General features: G+C 34.7%; 1 protein-coding gene across 1 annotated transcript; it reads left to right on the top strand.

Moving 5' to 3' along the window:
• The first annotated feature begins 2,875 nt into the window (after positions 1-2,875).
• Positions 2,876-18,497, top strand: LOC123555547 (nose resistant to fluoxetine protein 6-like). The gene is made up of 16 exons (XM_045346159.2): positions 2,876-3,310; positions 4,070-4,251; positions 4,885-4,972; positions 5,612-5,717; positions 7,712-7,811; positions 8,209-8,392; positions 9,300-9,467; positions 11,011-11,107; positions 11,649-11,747; positions 12,079-12,244; positions 13,180-13,265; positions 13,984-14,091; positions 14,838-14,964; positions 15,598-15,787; positions 16,583-16,725; positions 17,508-18,497. The coding sequence occupies exons 1-16, from the start codon at positions 2,992-2,994 to the stop codon at positions 17,628-17,630; spliced, it is 2,286 nt and encodes a 761-aa protein (XP_045202094.2). The 5' UTR covers positions 2,876-2,991; the 3' UTR covers positions 17,631-18,497.
• The last annotated feature ends 50 nt before the right edge of the window (positions 18,498-18,547 follow it).

Below are 18,547 nucleotides of genomic sequence, written 5' to 3'. Positions count from 1 at the left end.
CAATTTGATATTTTATTCCTAACGCTTTTATATTAAAATGTAATTGATGAAATTTTCGAAAAGTTGTGACAAAAGTTACCAATATACGGTCACTGTAGCAAGTCTATAGATCGTACAGATTGACAAATTTTACCTGAAACTATTTATTTCCATAGAAATAATAGATATGAACCAAACGCAAAAGCTGGTCCACAAAATCATAACAAAATCATAAGATAAATCAATGAAATACACTTCTTCAATATAATTGTTAGCCCACAGCGGCACTGATTGCACAAGAGTTTGTTAAGTGATAAGTTTGAGTCTGACCCATTCCGATTAATTAAATTGTACCCATAAATCTTAGCATGTGTTGTTCCAACAGCTGACCACAACGGAAGTGACGTTTCTTTTAAGTTGGGAGCATAAATTTACTGGCCCGTATTTTTTTTTTTTTATAAAAATACACAATTATTTCAAAAGCATTTCTCAGCAAAATAACAACAAAGTTCTTGACTACCGACTTCGTTTTCGAGCTACGAAGTGGCAAAAAGTGATAAAGTCTCAAATGGTGCTATGGGCGGCGTTTGACGTTTCACATTTTCCCGCTTTTTTCTGACGTTACGCAAACGTCTTATTGCTAAAATGTATGCTATTTGCAAATAGATATTTAACCATTCCGTTTTAAAAAATCTAATACTTTCTGAAACATACGTTCTTTCTTGTATTTACAAGTCATTACATTTCATAGTTGTCTATATCACGTGAATATATGTGGTATTTTTCAACTCAACTACTTAGGAGATTGTACAATTGCACAAATAAGCCAGTGCATGTACATGTACATAAGCAAATATTCAGTCGGATATAGTCTGAATTTTCATTGTATTCCGCGGCAAAAGAAAGCCGTATTTTTTTTTCGAATGAAATATTAGGACATATTTCAAGAAGATGTGTTATCAAGTATATCTAAGGTGCAATGATTTATTTTGCATAATAATTTCTTTTTATGTGCACCCAACCCCCGTACACGTTATATTTGGGTGGGACAATTAGTCCGTCCGTCTGTCCGTCTATGTTAAAAATAATAGTGACATGAAACCAAGTAGGAATAATATGCAGCATATGAAGTTTTAACATATTCGAGGTTGAACGACCGCCAAATACTTGTTTTTGCTATAATTTATCTTTTGGATGCACTGCATCTAAACAAACTCAAATAGATGTACAGAAAGTTTCAACCAGTCAGATTTGAACATCGGACAAGTGGACGTACCCGCTTTTGCTACTTGTTGAGATGTTGTCAGTAACAAATGTTAAGCAAGTTAATACCGACAGGGAGTTCGGAAACAATTACAGTTAAATTGTCAGTATATCATTACTACCCTTTATACATAACAGAACACACACTCATTTCTCAAATGTGCCTATTGTCATATAGAATAACTTGCACATACACAGCATATATGGTGCTTCACCAGCAAGATTATCCAGCCCAGAATAAAAAAAAAAGTAGTCAGGTGTATCGCCCTCCTGCATCGCTCGACGCCATTTTGTTTCCAACAGCTTAATAGAACGTAATGACGCGAAGTTGCGAAACGAAACGTTTGGCGTTCCGCCAGATGTCGCTAATTTACACCTTCTTCACCTTAACCCTTGTGATTTACCTTGATGAAATAGGTATTGGAAAGTTCTACAGATACACGCAACCTATCTTTAGTACTTTTGTCGTAATATTTCATTGAAAATGACCTTTTCTTAAAACTGATATCAGGCACGGGACCCGAACCCCTCTAGAGACCGGTCTGACCCAACCAGGAGGTTCTACATATCTTTTATCGAACAGAATTTAATAATATCTAGCTAGAGATGTCAAACCATACGAGACAAATACAGGACGTTTTGACACTTTAATTTCGATTTAAAAAATTCCATATCAGGGACCTATCCGACACCCAGGCCCTAGGGGTGAGAGGAAAAATGTTCGAACCTGACCTTTATCTTTTGCATATCGACTGCGTAATCCCTGCGGGATTTTGCCTGGGTGTGTCCATCATTTTGGCTCTTTAGAAAACATCTATGATTATATTTGGTAGTCTAATAGCTGAAAAAATGAAATGGTGAAAAGTGAAAATCTAAAAAAGTGCATTATCCTGAGAAGTTGGATTTTCAACTTCCTCAATTTTAGCGGTTGATTTTTTAGGTCAGGGTTAGAGATCGGGTCAAGGCTAACCGTTTAGTAGACCTACTTGAGGACTAACCGTCCGATAAAAGTATGTTGGAAAATCCCGACCGGGTTCACTTTCTACGTCGAAAAAGACACTCAACTTAGACCAGTGTGAGCTTTGACCGTTTCGTTGGTTACTACTGTGTAGTTTGATACCGGGGTCATCATTAAAATGTTTAGAATAACATAAGCTTTATTTTTGAATGAGACGGTTGCATGAGGACTTATTTTCTAAGTATGAAATATTGTCGGCACCTGTACATGGAGCGTTTATTATTTTTTATACCGTTTTAGTAGTTAGTCCCCTTAGTGAGAATGGTCCGTTTATTAATAAGCGAAAGAAACGAATTTCGCTTGACAACATATAATTGAGATAACTTAAATGTCGTTCATTTGAACAAATCAAAATAAAAATGAAAATAGGAATAAATAGTTTATCAATGCCATTTTAGCAAGTTAGCAAAATAAAGTCTTAACCGTCTTCAGATAAAATATTGCCAGAGAATCAAATAACTTGAAAGTTCATGCATCTCAATTATTAATAGTGCAGTCTTATCCAGTGTGATAAACGAAAGACACGATTTTGGATGAATCAGTGTCAACAATGATAAAATATTTTGATGTCCGTAGCAATGCAGGAATGAACGGTGTGCCATTTTTCAACCCTTAAATTTTACTGATTACTCGGGGCATTAAATCTGAGTTGGACACCGAAACAAATAAAGTTTAGTAGTCATAGCTGATTATATGTATAATTGTTTTATATATAATTCAAAGGGACGACCATGTATATTGTAAACAGGATTACAATATGCTTAATGGTTTCCCTGTGTCTATGTTCAAACAGAGCCGATGGACAAGGGAATTATTTTCAAATGTTACTTCAGGGACTTTCTAAGTCACAAGTGCCATCTAGCGGGAATATATTGTCAGCCGCAGGATCTCTTTTTAGAAACTACCAGGATGAAATTATCGGTTATGTTGGACAAACGTTGACCAGTGGATTAGAATCCGTGAGCCCAAATACCACGAATAACCTCTGTCTAAATCACACGGAATTGTTTATCAAAGCACTACTCCGCCGCGAGAACTGGGCGCTGAGAAGTAAGTTTCACCTGGTGTTATCTAATGTATGCTTCAAAAATGTTTAAAGAGTAGTTTTTTTCTGTTGCTTTCAAATCCTAGGTTAGAATACTTATATAACAGTGTATACATCGTAGAATAAACCAAAATTGGTCTTTCTAAGTATTCGAACAGATAAAGATATAGATACATGTATTTTACTAATAAACTCCCCAGGTTTGATGGTAGATTCTTTCTCTTGTTTTGTTTTTCATGACCATGAACCGTCTTTTGTAGATATTTCAGGCTTTTTTAACACCAACATTTTGCTTTGAATACCTATTTTGATCTCATTTGATGTTAAGTATATTCATTTTGTACATCTAAAGAACATGTCACTCTCGTTTATTGTAGGATTTAGAAAACAAATTTTAAATTTTCAGATGGCTTACCTTGTGAATAAATAATATTTATTGACCTAAGTTCAGCAAAATTAAGAATATATGCAAAAGTAAAATATAATTAACCTCTTGACTGAATTAGAGATATCTCAAAATTCATAAAGTTTCGCCCTGGAATGATTTATGTGAAATGTCTGACACGGCAAAGCATGGACGAATTTCGGAGAAAACTGTTACGGATCTATTGAGTCAAACGGTAGATTCACAACTCATTGGAAGAAGAAAAAAAAAATAGAATTGGCACAAATAGATAATAGGTAAACAAGTAATTAAGGGTCCTGCTCCATTAAAGATGTACCAACGAGATGTAATCAAATCAAATATAGATAAGTATTTTCAGTGGTAGACGCATTCGGTAAACCAGGAACGGGAATCCTTGACTACAGCGTAAACTGGATTGGAAACTATGATGAGTGTATTGCTATTCAAGCCACTGCCTACCAAAACCCTGTCGCAAAAGAAGGGCCAAGTACACCGTACACTGGAAAATACTGCACTGCATCATTCCCGTTCGGCCCTCCGGTAAGTTGTATAACTATGGTCTTCAAACTGTCACGTTGACATCATAAACATAATTTTCTTATTCTATTGCTGTGTTTCCACAAAATAAGTATGGATATCCTATTTTGTTTAGAAAATATTCGATACTTTTCAAGGAATACAATAAAAATCTGTTTCATAATGGGGTTTATTTTTTATCTGTCACATTTTTCATACCTGTGTCTTGGTACATTTCATTTTGAAAACAGGAATAATTCCCATTCACAAAAAATTGCAAACATTTCCTTTTCTCCAAATAACCACTTTTACAGTATAAGGGTAAACCTTGTTCAAATATTGATGACGCGTGAGACATTCTGTTTTCTGTGGCGACATTTATCTATTTGTAATGATAAGAACTATACTTTTATTTCTGTGTCGATTGAAAAAATATGTTGCAACTATGCAAAGGTTTAAAAGCTTTCAAAATGTTACATTGAAAGATTAACAATTCAAAGAGTAGAGCGAATACATTTTCATAAAGCGCTATACCCAACTTTAAGAAAGCACGGAAATGTCTACTCCGCTACTGGTTTGCTTACTTTTTATTCAAAGAACAAATTAAAACTAATGTTATCCTTCTTACATGTAACACGTATTTTATTTTGTTACCAGACAAGTATGGGACAGCTGGCATTAAAACTTGGGCTTTGTGTTCCCGACTCCTGTTCAAAAAAAGACATCACTGGAATTGTTAACGCAGGTATATTTACTCTGAAAAAGAAAAGTTATCATATATCTCTTCATGTTTGATTGTGCAGAAATAATCTTCCATTTATGTACATTCTTTAATTTGTATCACAGTTGAGTAACATTGATATTTTATATGATTTTTTTCCGAAATTCTAACGTCGACATTTCCGAATAGGCCAAACAAAAGTACCTTTTGAAACGGTCATTACGACCGCCGTCAAGATACCGATAACAGCGCTTTGTGCCGAGCGGTTTTTATTGCAATGACTTCGGATAACCGGGAAGTGCCTACTGTAATCTGACGTCGACGTCATATAGCCAATGATTTGAGACAAAATTGACAATTAAAAATACATAAGAGCAATGAAATTGAAACATATCAATATCTTGAAAATTGTATCAAAGAAAATCAATAAAAATGGATATGAAGCGTATAGATATACAATTTAAGAGATCAGTACAATGTACTAGTTTCATAATGACATTCTTGCAATTATAGTTACTGTACTAGATATGTGCCGTTGTAACCAGAAGGCATAGCCAAGCTGTATATTAACCTCTAAAGTATTGTCACCCCCCCCCCCCCCCCCCCCCCCCCACCCCCCGAAAAAACACCTCTACTCTCATTGCTTCTGTTTCCTTGTTTTAGTGACAGACTTGATTCCTCAGAACATGACGAACATTCCATTACCAACGGCAAACGTCGATTGTCAGGAGAAGTCGCTAGAATTTACAGACAAGGCTTTAGCTGTCACGTGAGTATGATGAAATATCCTGAGAAGTCGTTACGTTGATAGCTAATATCTAAGCGATTTTGTATGTTAAATGATTAAGAGCAGTCGCTTCCGTTGACAGATAAGGCTTTAGCTGTCCCGTATGTTAAAATGCAAAGAGATGCCGCCTGCATTGACAGATAAAACTTATGTTGTCTCGTACGCTTGAATTCGAAGAGAAATCGCGTACATTGGCAGATAAACGTTAAGCTATCTCGGGTGTCAAAATGCTAAGAGAAGTCGCTTACGTTAACAGATAAATCTTAAGCTATCTCGGATGTTAAAATGCCGAGATAAGTCGCTTACATTGACAGATCTCGTGTGTTAAAATGTCACGAAAAGTCGCTTACATTGACAGATAAAACTTTAGCTGCCATGTGAATATGTGAAAGTATCAAGGGAAGTCGCTAATTTAAAAACTGACAGATAAAACTTCAGCTGTCACATGAGTATGTTAAAATATCAAGGGAAATCGCTAATATTGCCAAATAAAACTGAAGCTGTCAAGTGAGTATGTCAAAATATCAAGGGAAGTCGCTAACATACGTTAACATGACAAGACAAGTCGCTTACATTGACAGCTTTCTCGTATGTTAAAATGTCTGGAGAATTCTTTTTTACTGACAGATAAGGATTATGCTGTCTCTTGTGTTACAATGGCAAGAATAACAGAAAAGTCTTTAACAGGCTCGTGAGTATTTTAGAAATACAGAGAAGTCGCTAACATTGACAGATAAAACTTAGTGTGTATGTTAAAATAAGAAGCGAATTCGCTAAAACTAAGCCAGGACTAGTGGCTAAAATTGAGGTATGATGTCTCGTATGTTAAAATGCCAAAAGAAATCGCTTACATTGACAGATAAGTATTAAACTGTTTCGTATACTAGAATACCGAAAGAAGTCTCTTGCATTGACATATAAGGCATAAACTGTCTCTTACGTTAAAAAGCAAAGCAAAGTCGCTATTTGACAGATAATGCTTAAGCTGTCTGGTGCGTTAAAAGCCTAGTCGCTAAAATTGACTAAAATTGACAGATAAGGCCTTATCGCTATAATTTACAGACAAAGCTGTAGCTGTCTCGTATGTTAAAATGCCTAGACAAGTCAAAATTTGAGAGTTAAGGCTCCAGCTGTCCCATACGTTAAAATGCCAAGAATAACCATAAAATTGACAGATAAGGCTTAAGCTGTCTAAAGTAAAAATGTCTGGACAAGCCGTTAAAATTTACAGATAAGGCTTCAGCTGCCATGTACGTTAAAATGCGAAGAGAAATCGCTTACATTGAAAGATATGGCCTTATCTGTATCCCACGTGTAAATGACAAGACACGGCATTATCTGTCTTCTACGTTAAAATGCCATGACAAGTCGCTCAATTTGACAGACAAGGCTTAAGCTATCTGGAACGTTAAAACGACAAGACAAGTCGCTAAAATTGATAGATAAGGTCTTAGCCACTCCATACGTGAAATTACAAGATAAATCGCATACATTGACAGATAAGGCTTAAGCTTTTGCGTATGTTACAATGCCAAGATCAATCGCTAACATTGACAGGTAAGGCTTAAAAACTGGTTCGTTACAATGTAGCATGTTAAAATGCAAACATGCTAACATTGATAATTAAGGCTTTAGCTGTCTCGTATGTTAAAATGCCAAGATAAATCGGTTATATTGACAGAAAAGGCTTTAGCTGTCTCTTACGTTAAAATGTCAAGAGAAGTCGCCAACATTGACAGTTAAGGCTTTTGCTGATTCGTACGTTAAATTTTAATCGGTTTCATTGACAGATATGAGGCTTAGAAACTTGCACGTGAGTATGTTAATATGGCAAGAGAAGTCGCTTGAAATTGCTGAATAAGTTTAAGTTGTTACAAGCGTTTATTCTAAAAGTAATGCAATGTGTTGTATCAATGAATCAATGAAAATGATGTAAAAATTATTATATAAAAATATCAAAAAGAAGTTTATTTCAGGATTGTTGGTGGAGTATTTGTAGCCTTGATATTAATAGCAACTGCATACGATATCATCTTTCAACATTGTCTGTCGAAAGCACCTGAAAATAGTCATGCGGTAATTACACAAAATATTTTTTTTTCAAAATGAACAAAATATTATTTTTTCATCAGGCGTTTCCAAATGGCTTGATCAACTGAATAGAATACAACCAAGCAACCAATAATAATAAATTTAGACCGGAAATTATAGGAACGTGAATTCAGGTACAGAGAGACGTCACGACCGCCACACGGCAACAAAAACAACTCTTGTAATAGTAATTATTTTTCTATAAGTGTCAAGGAACACAATGAAACAAAATGATAAACGACTCGGTTTCATTGATCAACATTGCTATATTTTTATCGAAACTTAACATTTCTATTTAATAAATCTAGTACTTTAACAATAACCACTTGATATCCCTTTACAATAATTTTAGTATGGAATGAACTAATTCTTATTTTTATAGAACAAGTGTTACCTTAAGTCTTTCAAAGGGATAGAAAATGGTGCATTTGATCATCCGAAGGCAAAAGAGAGCATGGAAAATGAACAAACCGAAGTGGTTCAAACTGAAAAAGAGAAAAATGGTTTTACGGATGTAGAAAATACCGCAATAGGCAGACAGAATTCTCCAAAACCTTATAAACCAGGTGACTTAAAACTACTTTTAATGTTTCATTCCGAACAGGCGAACTACTAACTGTGTATTTAACTGTTACTGACACATTTTTGCATGAAGACATATTGTATCAAATGCATTTATATAAATAATTCCGATATGATCCTTCATGTAGTATGAATATTTAATTCTTGACATAAGGAGATAATTGTTTTGGATTTATTCTGAACATGTTTTAAACAATTTTAAAAAAGTGGTCGTAATCTACCCTGCAATGTCTCTTTACTTAATACATGTACATGATATGCAAAAAAGGTTGACTTCGACTCGGGTTTTCTCTGTCGGATTCTGAAGTGTCGGCATATTTTGCGCCTGACAACGAGAATTAAGACGAAAAGAAAATGTGTCCCCCTGAGTCTACATAATATGTAATCGAAACATCAAAATTAGACACAAACATTGATAAGGTGCGAGGAGAGAGGTGGAATGAGTGTTAGTTAAGCTGAACTTCAAGTAGGTTACCTCTAATATATTTGGATTCGAACCCTGATCGGGTCATTACGTGTGGTAGCTATAAAGCTATAAAGAGGTGGATGGTTCTACTATTGTGCCTGAAATCATGTCTTTGGCAACTTTGGTCTTCTACCACCAGTTATGGCGGAAAACGTTTTGACTTAAAATGTCTTGATGAAAATGGGTTTTGAAATACAAAGAATTATTTGCTTAAATATTATCATCCAGTTACTTATTACAGGTGTCCTCAATTACTAATTACAGGCGTCATCCATTATTAATGACAGGTAGCATCACTTACTAATTACAGGTGCTATCCATTACAAATGACAGGTATCATCACTTACTAATTATAGATGTCATCCATTAATAATTTCAGGAATCATTCATAACTAATTACAGGTGTCATTTACTACTAATTACAGGTATACCTGGAAACTTACTGCTCTCATTCTCTCTATACACAAATGCCCCAAAGATCTTGAACACTAACCAACCTAAAGGAACACTGACAAGTGTCAATGGGATACGTTTCCTTAGCATGTCATGGGTTATTTTAGGACACACAATTGGATTTGGAATTCCTCATACAAGTATGTTACATCATCTTTTAACTTTTCTTTCAATCATTTTTAAATCTTAGCCACTATTTATCAGACTTTAACCTTAGTATGACTTACGTGATTTAGTTGTTAATGTAGTCACAATGTCTTGTTATGTGTAGTAAAGTTGGATACATTTAGAAGAACTATATTTTTTGAAGTTTCTGAATAAGTAATCTATTCCTTTTCCAGTGAATTACTTACAGACGAAGGCATAACTTAAGCAAAATATGTTGAGGTAATATCGTATTCAAGATTCTCTTTAATAGCACTTAGTATAGCAGCATATACGCATTTAACCGTCATATCTTGAAGTAAAGTTTGCTGAGTTAATTGTATTCAAGATTCTCGATGGAATCTTTATTATCAACATAGAGGCATTTAACCAATATATTGTGCCGCTAAGCGTGCTTTAGTTTTCGTATTCAAGACTCTGTTTGTAGTCGTTCATTTCAGCATTTAGGCGTTTAACCAAAATACAGTGAAGTTAAGCATGGGTTATCTGAACGAATTCAACATTCCCTTTGGTATCATCATTAATAGCGACGTTAAGTGTGCTTTAGGTTTCGTATTCAAGACTTTGTTTGTAATTATTCATGTCAGCATATAGTAATTTAAACAAAATACAGTGAAGTTAAAGATGTTTTAACTTAATGAATTCAATATTCTCTTTGATATCATCAATAGCAGCATATAGGCATTTAACCAAAATAAAGTGAGGGAAACCTTGCATTGAGTTTATCGTATTCAAAAGTTCTATTTGCAATCATCAAAATCACCATAGAGGCATCTTCCCATCATATGGTGAGATAAAGTTTGCTTTAGTGTTAGATTGATAAGTACAATAATACACAACACAGATTGGGGCAAAACTTTTATCAGAAAGCTATTACAAGCTATATCATAACAAACACACGAGTTTTCCTGCCAGCTGTCATAAATTTTAATTTGACGTCGCATTAAATCAAATTTCAAGAATAATGTATGGGATTATATTCATGTTAAACATTAACCTGCTGGTGGCAAGCGATTCTACCTTTGCAACCAGTAAAGACCAAGATCTGCGAATTTGCTATACTAGTCGCTATTCAGTCAATACCTTTGCCGTGATATCCCGGTATTGCCCAAATTGAATGATGGACTAGTCAATTTTAGAAATTAGCACGGTAAAGGATAATTATTGTGGTAAATGAAATAAGATGAAGAAATCAGTAATGAAAGTTATATAAAAATTATACTGATTTGTTTGTTTAAAGTTCTTTTGTGTTACAATAATTGTGAATGAAGTTTCAGATAAAAGTGAAAGTGAAAAAAGTGAATCCTTATTACTTTTCCTTTGTTAAACGTCTTTTTTTCGAGCATTCTGTCCATGATATGATGAAAAAAGTACTGTTTAGGAAAATAAAAGTCAGCAATGTTTTTTTCTTTTTTTAATTCTGAATGTTTGAGATATATCTTACATTCGATTCTGTGAATGCATTGTTTTCTCTCGATATTTTCAACTTGTAAACGAAAAAGCTCTTACTATGTTCAGGCAATGCGTCGACACTCGTACCGAAATTGTTCAAGCGATTCACCTTCCAGGCAATTCTAAATGGCACCGTCTCTGTTGACACGTTCTTTGTGCTCAGGTACGTGTATGTACAGAGTTTATCATAGGTGAACAGTTGTATATTACGACTTCTGAAAGTGAAATATAGGTAACGATGATTTTGATTAGTAAAAGGATTTTACTTACTTTCACATTTCAAATAAATCACAAAGATACTAAATCAGTCTAAATGAAGGTTCTAGTTCATGGATACATGTACATCTAAATACATACAAATTCCAACAGTTTTAAAGCAAGATATATCTAACGCGTTATGAAGGTGTTGGACATGTTTTATAGATTACAGCAGCGCTTGTTTGACAATAGTTACTTGAATCACTTTGTTTTACTACTTAAATATGGAACCGTTTCTTAATTTCAAATTATTATCATAGAACTGGAGGCTTGAAAAGACAAAATAACAGTAAGAGAAGATTACCATTGTTTTAGTAATGTGACTAAGCACTTGATTCTTTTTGTATTTGCATGATTCACACCAATATGACGATGCAGATAAAAGAAAATAATGCATTTATGATACTTAAAATTGCTTACAATTGTCTTTATAACAATCATTTCAGTGGCTTGTTGGTATCATATATATCGTCGCGTGAGATGAAGAAGAGAGGCGGAGCTTTAAAATTCAACTGGCCTATGTTCTATTTTCATAGATACTGGAGGTAATCACCATAAAATGAGTTAAAACTTTAGTCTCATTATGCAATCTAGCTCTTCATTGGCCAAACAGGTCACGTGATGTCAGATTTCAAATTGAAAACATTTTCTTGGGTTAAGACATTACTTCGATATTATCGTACAATTTGCCACCTTTTGATATACTCTAGATTTATCATAGGAGCTGTTGCTTTTGGGTAAGGGTTTGGACAAAAATTGCCATATGACCGACAATTGTGTCGCCGCCTCCAACAAAATGCAGTATATCACGTCGTATATTAATGTTATTTCAATACCATTTCACTATTATATTATCTTTCTTTTCCTTTATTTCAGGTTAACGCCCCCGTACATGTTACTTCTCATGCTTTATGTGCCAACGTACAAGTATTGGGGAGATGGACCAGCCTGGCCACAAAATGGGATAGAGAGAAATGAGTGCGAAGACACATGGTGGAAAAATATTCTCTATATTAACAATGTGTATGAAGCAGGTGGATACGTAAGGAGTATTTGATTAAATTCTTCCTTTTCTAAATAAATTTACACAGAGTTCAAGACGAGATGACTTTGTCGCTTGCAGACATCTGCAGACGTTAACAAATGAAAAAAAAAATGAAATATTTGTTTCGCATTAGATACCTTGAAAAACGAGTAATATTTTTTATCTAAATTTTCATTTATATTTAGAAAGCAAAACAATATATGAACTGATTAATAAACATATTTTTATAAGTTATCTATTAACCTCAAGGATGCTTGCGGCAAGTGATTTTTCTTTTACGACAAATGAGCCGTGCCATGAGAAAACCAACATAGTGGGTTTGCGACCAGCATGGATCCAGACCAGCCTGGGCATCCGCGCAGTCTGGTCAGGATCCATGCTGTTCGCTTTCAAAGCCTATTGTAATTAGAGAAACTGTTAGCGAACAGCATAGATCCTGATCAGACTGTGCGGATGCGCAGGCTGGTATGGATCCATGCTGGTCGCAAAGCCACTATGTTGGTTTTGTCATGACGCGGCTCAGATGCATACCAACGTCAGCCTCAAGGTCTGTTCTGTGCGCTATTCTATCTGAATACCCGTTTGCTAAACAAGTGGTACTGCCCAAAATGAATGGACTAATCCCTTTTAGAAATTTAGCAGGGTTAAGGTTAATTCAATAACATTTTCTTTATCTTCGCTCATTACTGAAACAATTGATTTTTAAAAGTCACTTTATTTAATTGTTTGATTCAGCTTCTGACATAAACAAATTGACCAAAATGATCAACATTTTTCATCAGTTAAATCATTTTCTTCCAGATTGTTTCGTTTACATTTTTACATGGAATATTCAGTAATTTAGTAAACTGAATTGTGACATTGAACATAGAAATGAACTGAACGTTGCTGTAATTTAAAATTAAAAATAAACATTATTGTATTCGTTATAGAACCAGTGTTTAGCTTGGGGCTGGTACCTAGCAAACGACATGCAGTTTTATGTCATCAGTCCAATCATGCTGGTCCCTCTTTATTAGTAAGTAAGACCTTCCGGTTTCTGTTTTAGCTGATTCATATTTATTATCACGAAAAACCTTTCGTTTTCATTTTTGTTGCTGGTTCCGTTTTCCTGGAACTTCTTTATTAGAAAATTAAAAGTTGTTAATACTTTAGTTCTACTGGTTCTTAATATTAGTAAGAAAAAATTGTCTATTTCACTATTTGCAAGTAAAATGAGCCGCATCATGAGAAAACCAACCGAGTGCGTTTGCGAACAGTACGTCTGGTCTGGATTCATGTTGTTCGCTTTAAAAGCCTATTGCAATAAGAGAAACCGTTAGGAACAGCATGGATTCTGACCAGACCGCGCGGATGCATGCTGGTGGCAAACGCACTATGTTGGTTTTCTCATGGCGCGGCTCATTTCCTAGATATATTGTGGCTGATATCTCCGATAAGTTAGCTTTTTTGAAGTTGTGCTGATTAACTATCTATTTCAATTTTGCTAGTTTAGCTTCAGAAGTAAGTGAAAACTGTCTATGTCAATGTTTGCTGAATTTTCCTAAAAATATTTCCCTCGTTTTTTCTGTTTAAGCTTCTATAATAAACATTAATTTTCATTTTTCACTAGTTACTCTGATTTAATTTGTCAAAATTTTAATAACAATGTTTTTTTCTGATATATATATGGACAAATAAGAATGCATTTGTGTTTCTCTATTTCTTCTTTCTGATTCCGACCTGGCATATTTCAGTTCTTCTGTGGCTGGTGGAGCTGTGTGTCTAATACTGATACTTGTAAATTGTATAGGCAGTGGCTTGATATCAAGCCATTATGGCTTTGCCTCGAATGTCTTGTTTGAGTAAGTATCTTCTAAACCCATACTGCAAAAACATCATGTACTTTTTAGTTCTCTATCGGTGAAAAACCGGAGGGGATTTCATAGAAATACCCTCTGTCCGTCTGCAAATCTGAATCCTGCGATAACTCAAAAAGTATTCAAGCTAGGTTTATAAAACTTTGTATGTGTATAGAGAGCAACATGTAGATTATGAATATATATGATTTATGATGTAAGTCAAACAACAAGGTCACATTTGAAGGTCAAGCAAAATTTTTTTGCCTCATAACATTTATATGGATTGATGGATTATCTTACTCGGTCGCTTGTTTAGGACTAAAAAGTTTTGGTAGTTTGATGAAAAAGGCATGCTTAGCAAATCTGTCGGGCGCGGGCACGAATAAAATACAACAAGGCACCGTTGGTGCATATCGTCAATGAAAAGTATGTTGGTATCATAGGCAAAAGTACCCTGTCAAAATATCATATCGTTACGGACATCTTTTTAATTATCAAATTTTATCTAAAACATGAAACATTGCATATCGCGTTATAAAGTATCAGTGGCTAATTTTGCTTGACCTCTGAAAATGTTGATTGTTTTCTAATTTTCTTTGTCATTGCTACAGTATTATGTACCAGAGTTTCAGAGTTTATGACATTAATCGCTTCGAATAATAAATGGTATTGACCAAATTGAATGATGGGCCAGTCCATTTTAGAAATTTAGCAGGCTAAGGGATAAAATTGTATGTGTTATGTATTAGGCAGGACAGTGTGGGTATCATGACTAAGATGCACTTTACACCTTGGACACGCATCGGACCGTACGTTGTGGGTATTTTCACTGGATATCTACTGTACAAAACAGAGTGTAAAGTGAAAATGTCAAAGGTTTGCTTTAATAAAAATGAGCCTCGCCATGAAAAAACAAACATAGTGCCTTTGCGACCAGCATGTCTGGATGCAGACACGCGCAGTCTAGTCAGGATCCATGCTGTTCGCTAACGGTTTTCCTAATTGCAAAAGGCTTTGAAAGCGTACAGCATGGATCCTGTCCAGACTGCGCACATCCGCGCAGGCTGGGATGGATCCATGCTGTTTGCAAATACACTATGTTGGTTTTCCCATGGCGCGGCTCAAATTATTTACTTTTTCATCGTATAAAGCTTTCCCCTTGAACAGCCACTTATTAATATGGTTGCCGAGAGTACAAGTATAAATTGGTAGATTTCAATGTGTTGTGTGAAGTTTATGTTTTGTTTTTGTCTATTTTTATCGCAAATTATCATACAGTTATAAAATGTTCTATGATATCATCTCGATATGATATAATAGGGTTATTATAATACCTTGCAAAATTCATGAGAGTTGAAAACAAAATCCCAGATCTAGCTGCTTGCGTAAGCTAGATCTAAGCTTTACTGTATGTTACCTAGATAAATGACAATACGCCACGACTTAGGTTTAAGTATTAAAAGCACTTAAAATATAACAAAAAAAGATATTGTAAGTATCCTATAACAGCTGACGAACATGATGGGGTGGACAGTAGCAACAGCGGTAGCTATGTCTGTACTTTACGGTCTATATACACCCGATGGCACACCTCCTGACCTTTCAAACGCGGTATCTGCCTTGTACAACGCCACATCTAGAACTGCATGGGGACTGAGCGTTGCCTGGGTGATATTTGCCTGTGCTACTGGATATGGAGGTAAGTAAGGGCGCGCCTCATCTATAACTGTCTGAGGACGGAACGTAGCCTAGGTGATAATTGTCTGTGCCTCTGGATATACAAAGAAAAAGGAAGTCCTTGTGGGCCGCTAAAATGGTTTCCAGATTAAAAGCAAGAGTGATGATGTAATGATGGGAGTTTACAATAGACATAGCGCGAATTGCAACTTATTCTATTTTGACTTAACATAACAACTAATTTTCAAAGGAGAGAACCTATAGTTGAAAGAAATTCACCTCAATATTTGTTCTACACAACTTTGTGCCAAAACATGTATATAAAAATCAAAATCAAAGGACAACATATGATTATCAAAGGTTTACGTCCAATACATGTATTTTGAATTCTAACACTTTTAAGATTTTCTTTTATATAATCAAAGAAAGGATTTTACCGTGTATTGTCTTGTCGATTTAAACACGTTTCCCAAAATGACCTATATTTAGCTATTCCAGTTTACTCCGTCCATTTACGCCTTAAAAAAGATTCCAAATTTGTATCCCTATCTGGTGTAATTCGAACGTGTAAGAATAGAAATAGATTTTAGTTTTGCGTGCTTTGTTGGCAAAGAAAACCTCACTTTTTTCGTTCAGATGCGTCATAATAAATCAACAGGCCTTCGGCCTATATGATTAGATTATTACGTATCTGAACTCAAAACCGTGTTTTATTTGCCAACAAAGCACGCAAAAATCTATTTCCCAAATAACGTAATGATGGTTAATAACTGTTGGTTTTCTTCTCAACTATGGAGAGAGTTTCTTTCTGTTTCAGGTCCTGTTAATGCGTTATTGTCATGGCGTGCTATTATACCGCTAAGTCGACTTACATACTGTGCTTATCTGATTCACCCAATTGTGTTGTACTCTTACAACAGGAGTCTAAGGACGTTAATGTACTGGAACGATCTGGAAATGGTACGTCTCTCAGATTAAGTTTTGTAACCTTGTCCCAATTCCCAATTTCACAAAAAAAGAAGACACAAGTAATTTCCTAGCTAAGTCTGTTATTTCAAATGCGTCTTTTTTGCCTTTTATTGGTCTTCAGTGTTGACTTTTTCATCCATATCAGAACCGTATATGACTATTTCATAGACCAAAACACAGCAATTCTGAATTTTACAGAAAACGAAGTATAGAAATAAGATGCGAACTAAAGCTTATACTTAGGTTCGTTATATCGTGCTTAAATAATAATATCATATTTGCGTGACTGAAAAAAGTACTGCAGACAAATACTATATATACTAACCATAGTAAATGTTAGCTATAAGTACATTCTTTTAAATACATTCTTTTAGGGGAAAAACATTAAATGACAATAACTTAAGCAACTCAAGATTTAAAAAAAAAATAACACTTAACTAAGTAAATACTTAAGATTTTTTGTGAAATTCGAGCATATAATATTTCTACAAATACACTATTCGCCATTCAGTCAGAATCGTTTAGGTATACACCCCTTTTAACAGTTAATGGTACTGTCCAAATTGAAAGATGAACAAGTTCATTATGGAAATGTAGCAGGGTAAGGGTTAATAGGGTTAAGATAAAAAGGAAAGAAGAAAGAAAATGTCATTGATACTACGCAGCTGAAAAAAAATGACGTTACACCATTAGTTCCGGCTTATCAAACGTGCAGAACTACCTTATCCCTTTTTAAAGTGCAACTAAAACAAATATGTTTTTCTCTCTTTCAGATTTATCTTTTCCTTGGAAATATCTGCGTATCCTTTGCTGCAGCATTTGTGCTGTCCTTGGCATTTGAATCCCCAATGATGGGCCTGGAGAAAGTCTTGCTGGGAAGGAAGAAGAATAGTTAATATCTGATACAGCCGAGTAACTGTTATATTGTGTGTAAAATCTACGGGTTTTAATACTTTACAGTAGCTAGCTCGGCAAAGCCCTGTACGCGACTTTAGTTTGAAACTGAAAGTAATTTTTGCTCCAGAACTATGGTAGGTTTTTAACCAAGAGGTAGTAGAATGATTAAGTAAAGTGATTTTGAAGAAAGTCATACTTATCTATCTTTTTTCAGTCAATTGTTAATGCTGTTGATTATGTAAATATCGGCAATGACGTTTAAAAACTATGATCTAAAGTGATTGCCAAGTATTATGGTCCCTCATGAGAAGATTTAAGGTTATGATTTTTAAAACATTTGTTTGATGATATCTATAATAGTAAGTCTAGATAGTTTGCTGATTTATTTATTTATTAAAATTGCCGAAAATATAACCTATATTAGTGTGTTTGGATACTTTTATCCCTAACTTTAGAACTGTTACATAATTTTGAAAGGAGGATGTATCATTAAAATGAAGTTGTTTCGTGAAACGCTGGTAATCTAACTCGAAAGGCTTTTCATAATAAGTACAACCTTTCTGGTAGACCAAATATAACAAGTGAATGAAGTATTGCAATGCAATACAAATTCCCCTACTGGAAGGTGACTATTGTCTCAACTGCAGTATTTCCTAATGATCTGATATCTATAAAATAGTGTGCAATATACTATTGACTTCAGTATTACTCGTACGCAGAAGTATTTTTTCCGCATTTGGATTATAAGTGCTGCGTTGTCGGCAAACTCAGTAGCTTTCTCAACACTGTTAAATAACCTGATAGAATTATCAAGCAGTCTTTTTGGTACATCCGTTTCAAATAAATCAACATGTCTATATTGATCTGTTAAACTCACAATCTGTTCTAAATGGTTCGTACAACAAATGACCAGTTC

This window comes from Mercenaria mercenaria, chromosome 15 (genome assembly GCF_021730395.1).
Source record: "Mercenaria mercenaria strain notata chromosome 15, MADL_Memer_1, whole genome shotgun sequence".
NCBI classification, from domain to species: domain Eukaryota; kingdom Metazoa; phylum Mollusca; class Bivalvia; order Venerida; family Veneridae; genus Mercenaria; species Mercenaria mercenaria.
The sequence above is the reverse complement of the archived record's forward strand: the minus strand, read 5'-3'. Positions and strand labels throughout refer to the sequence as shown.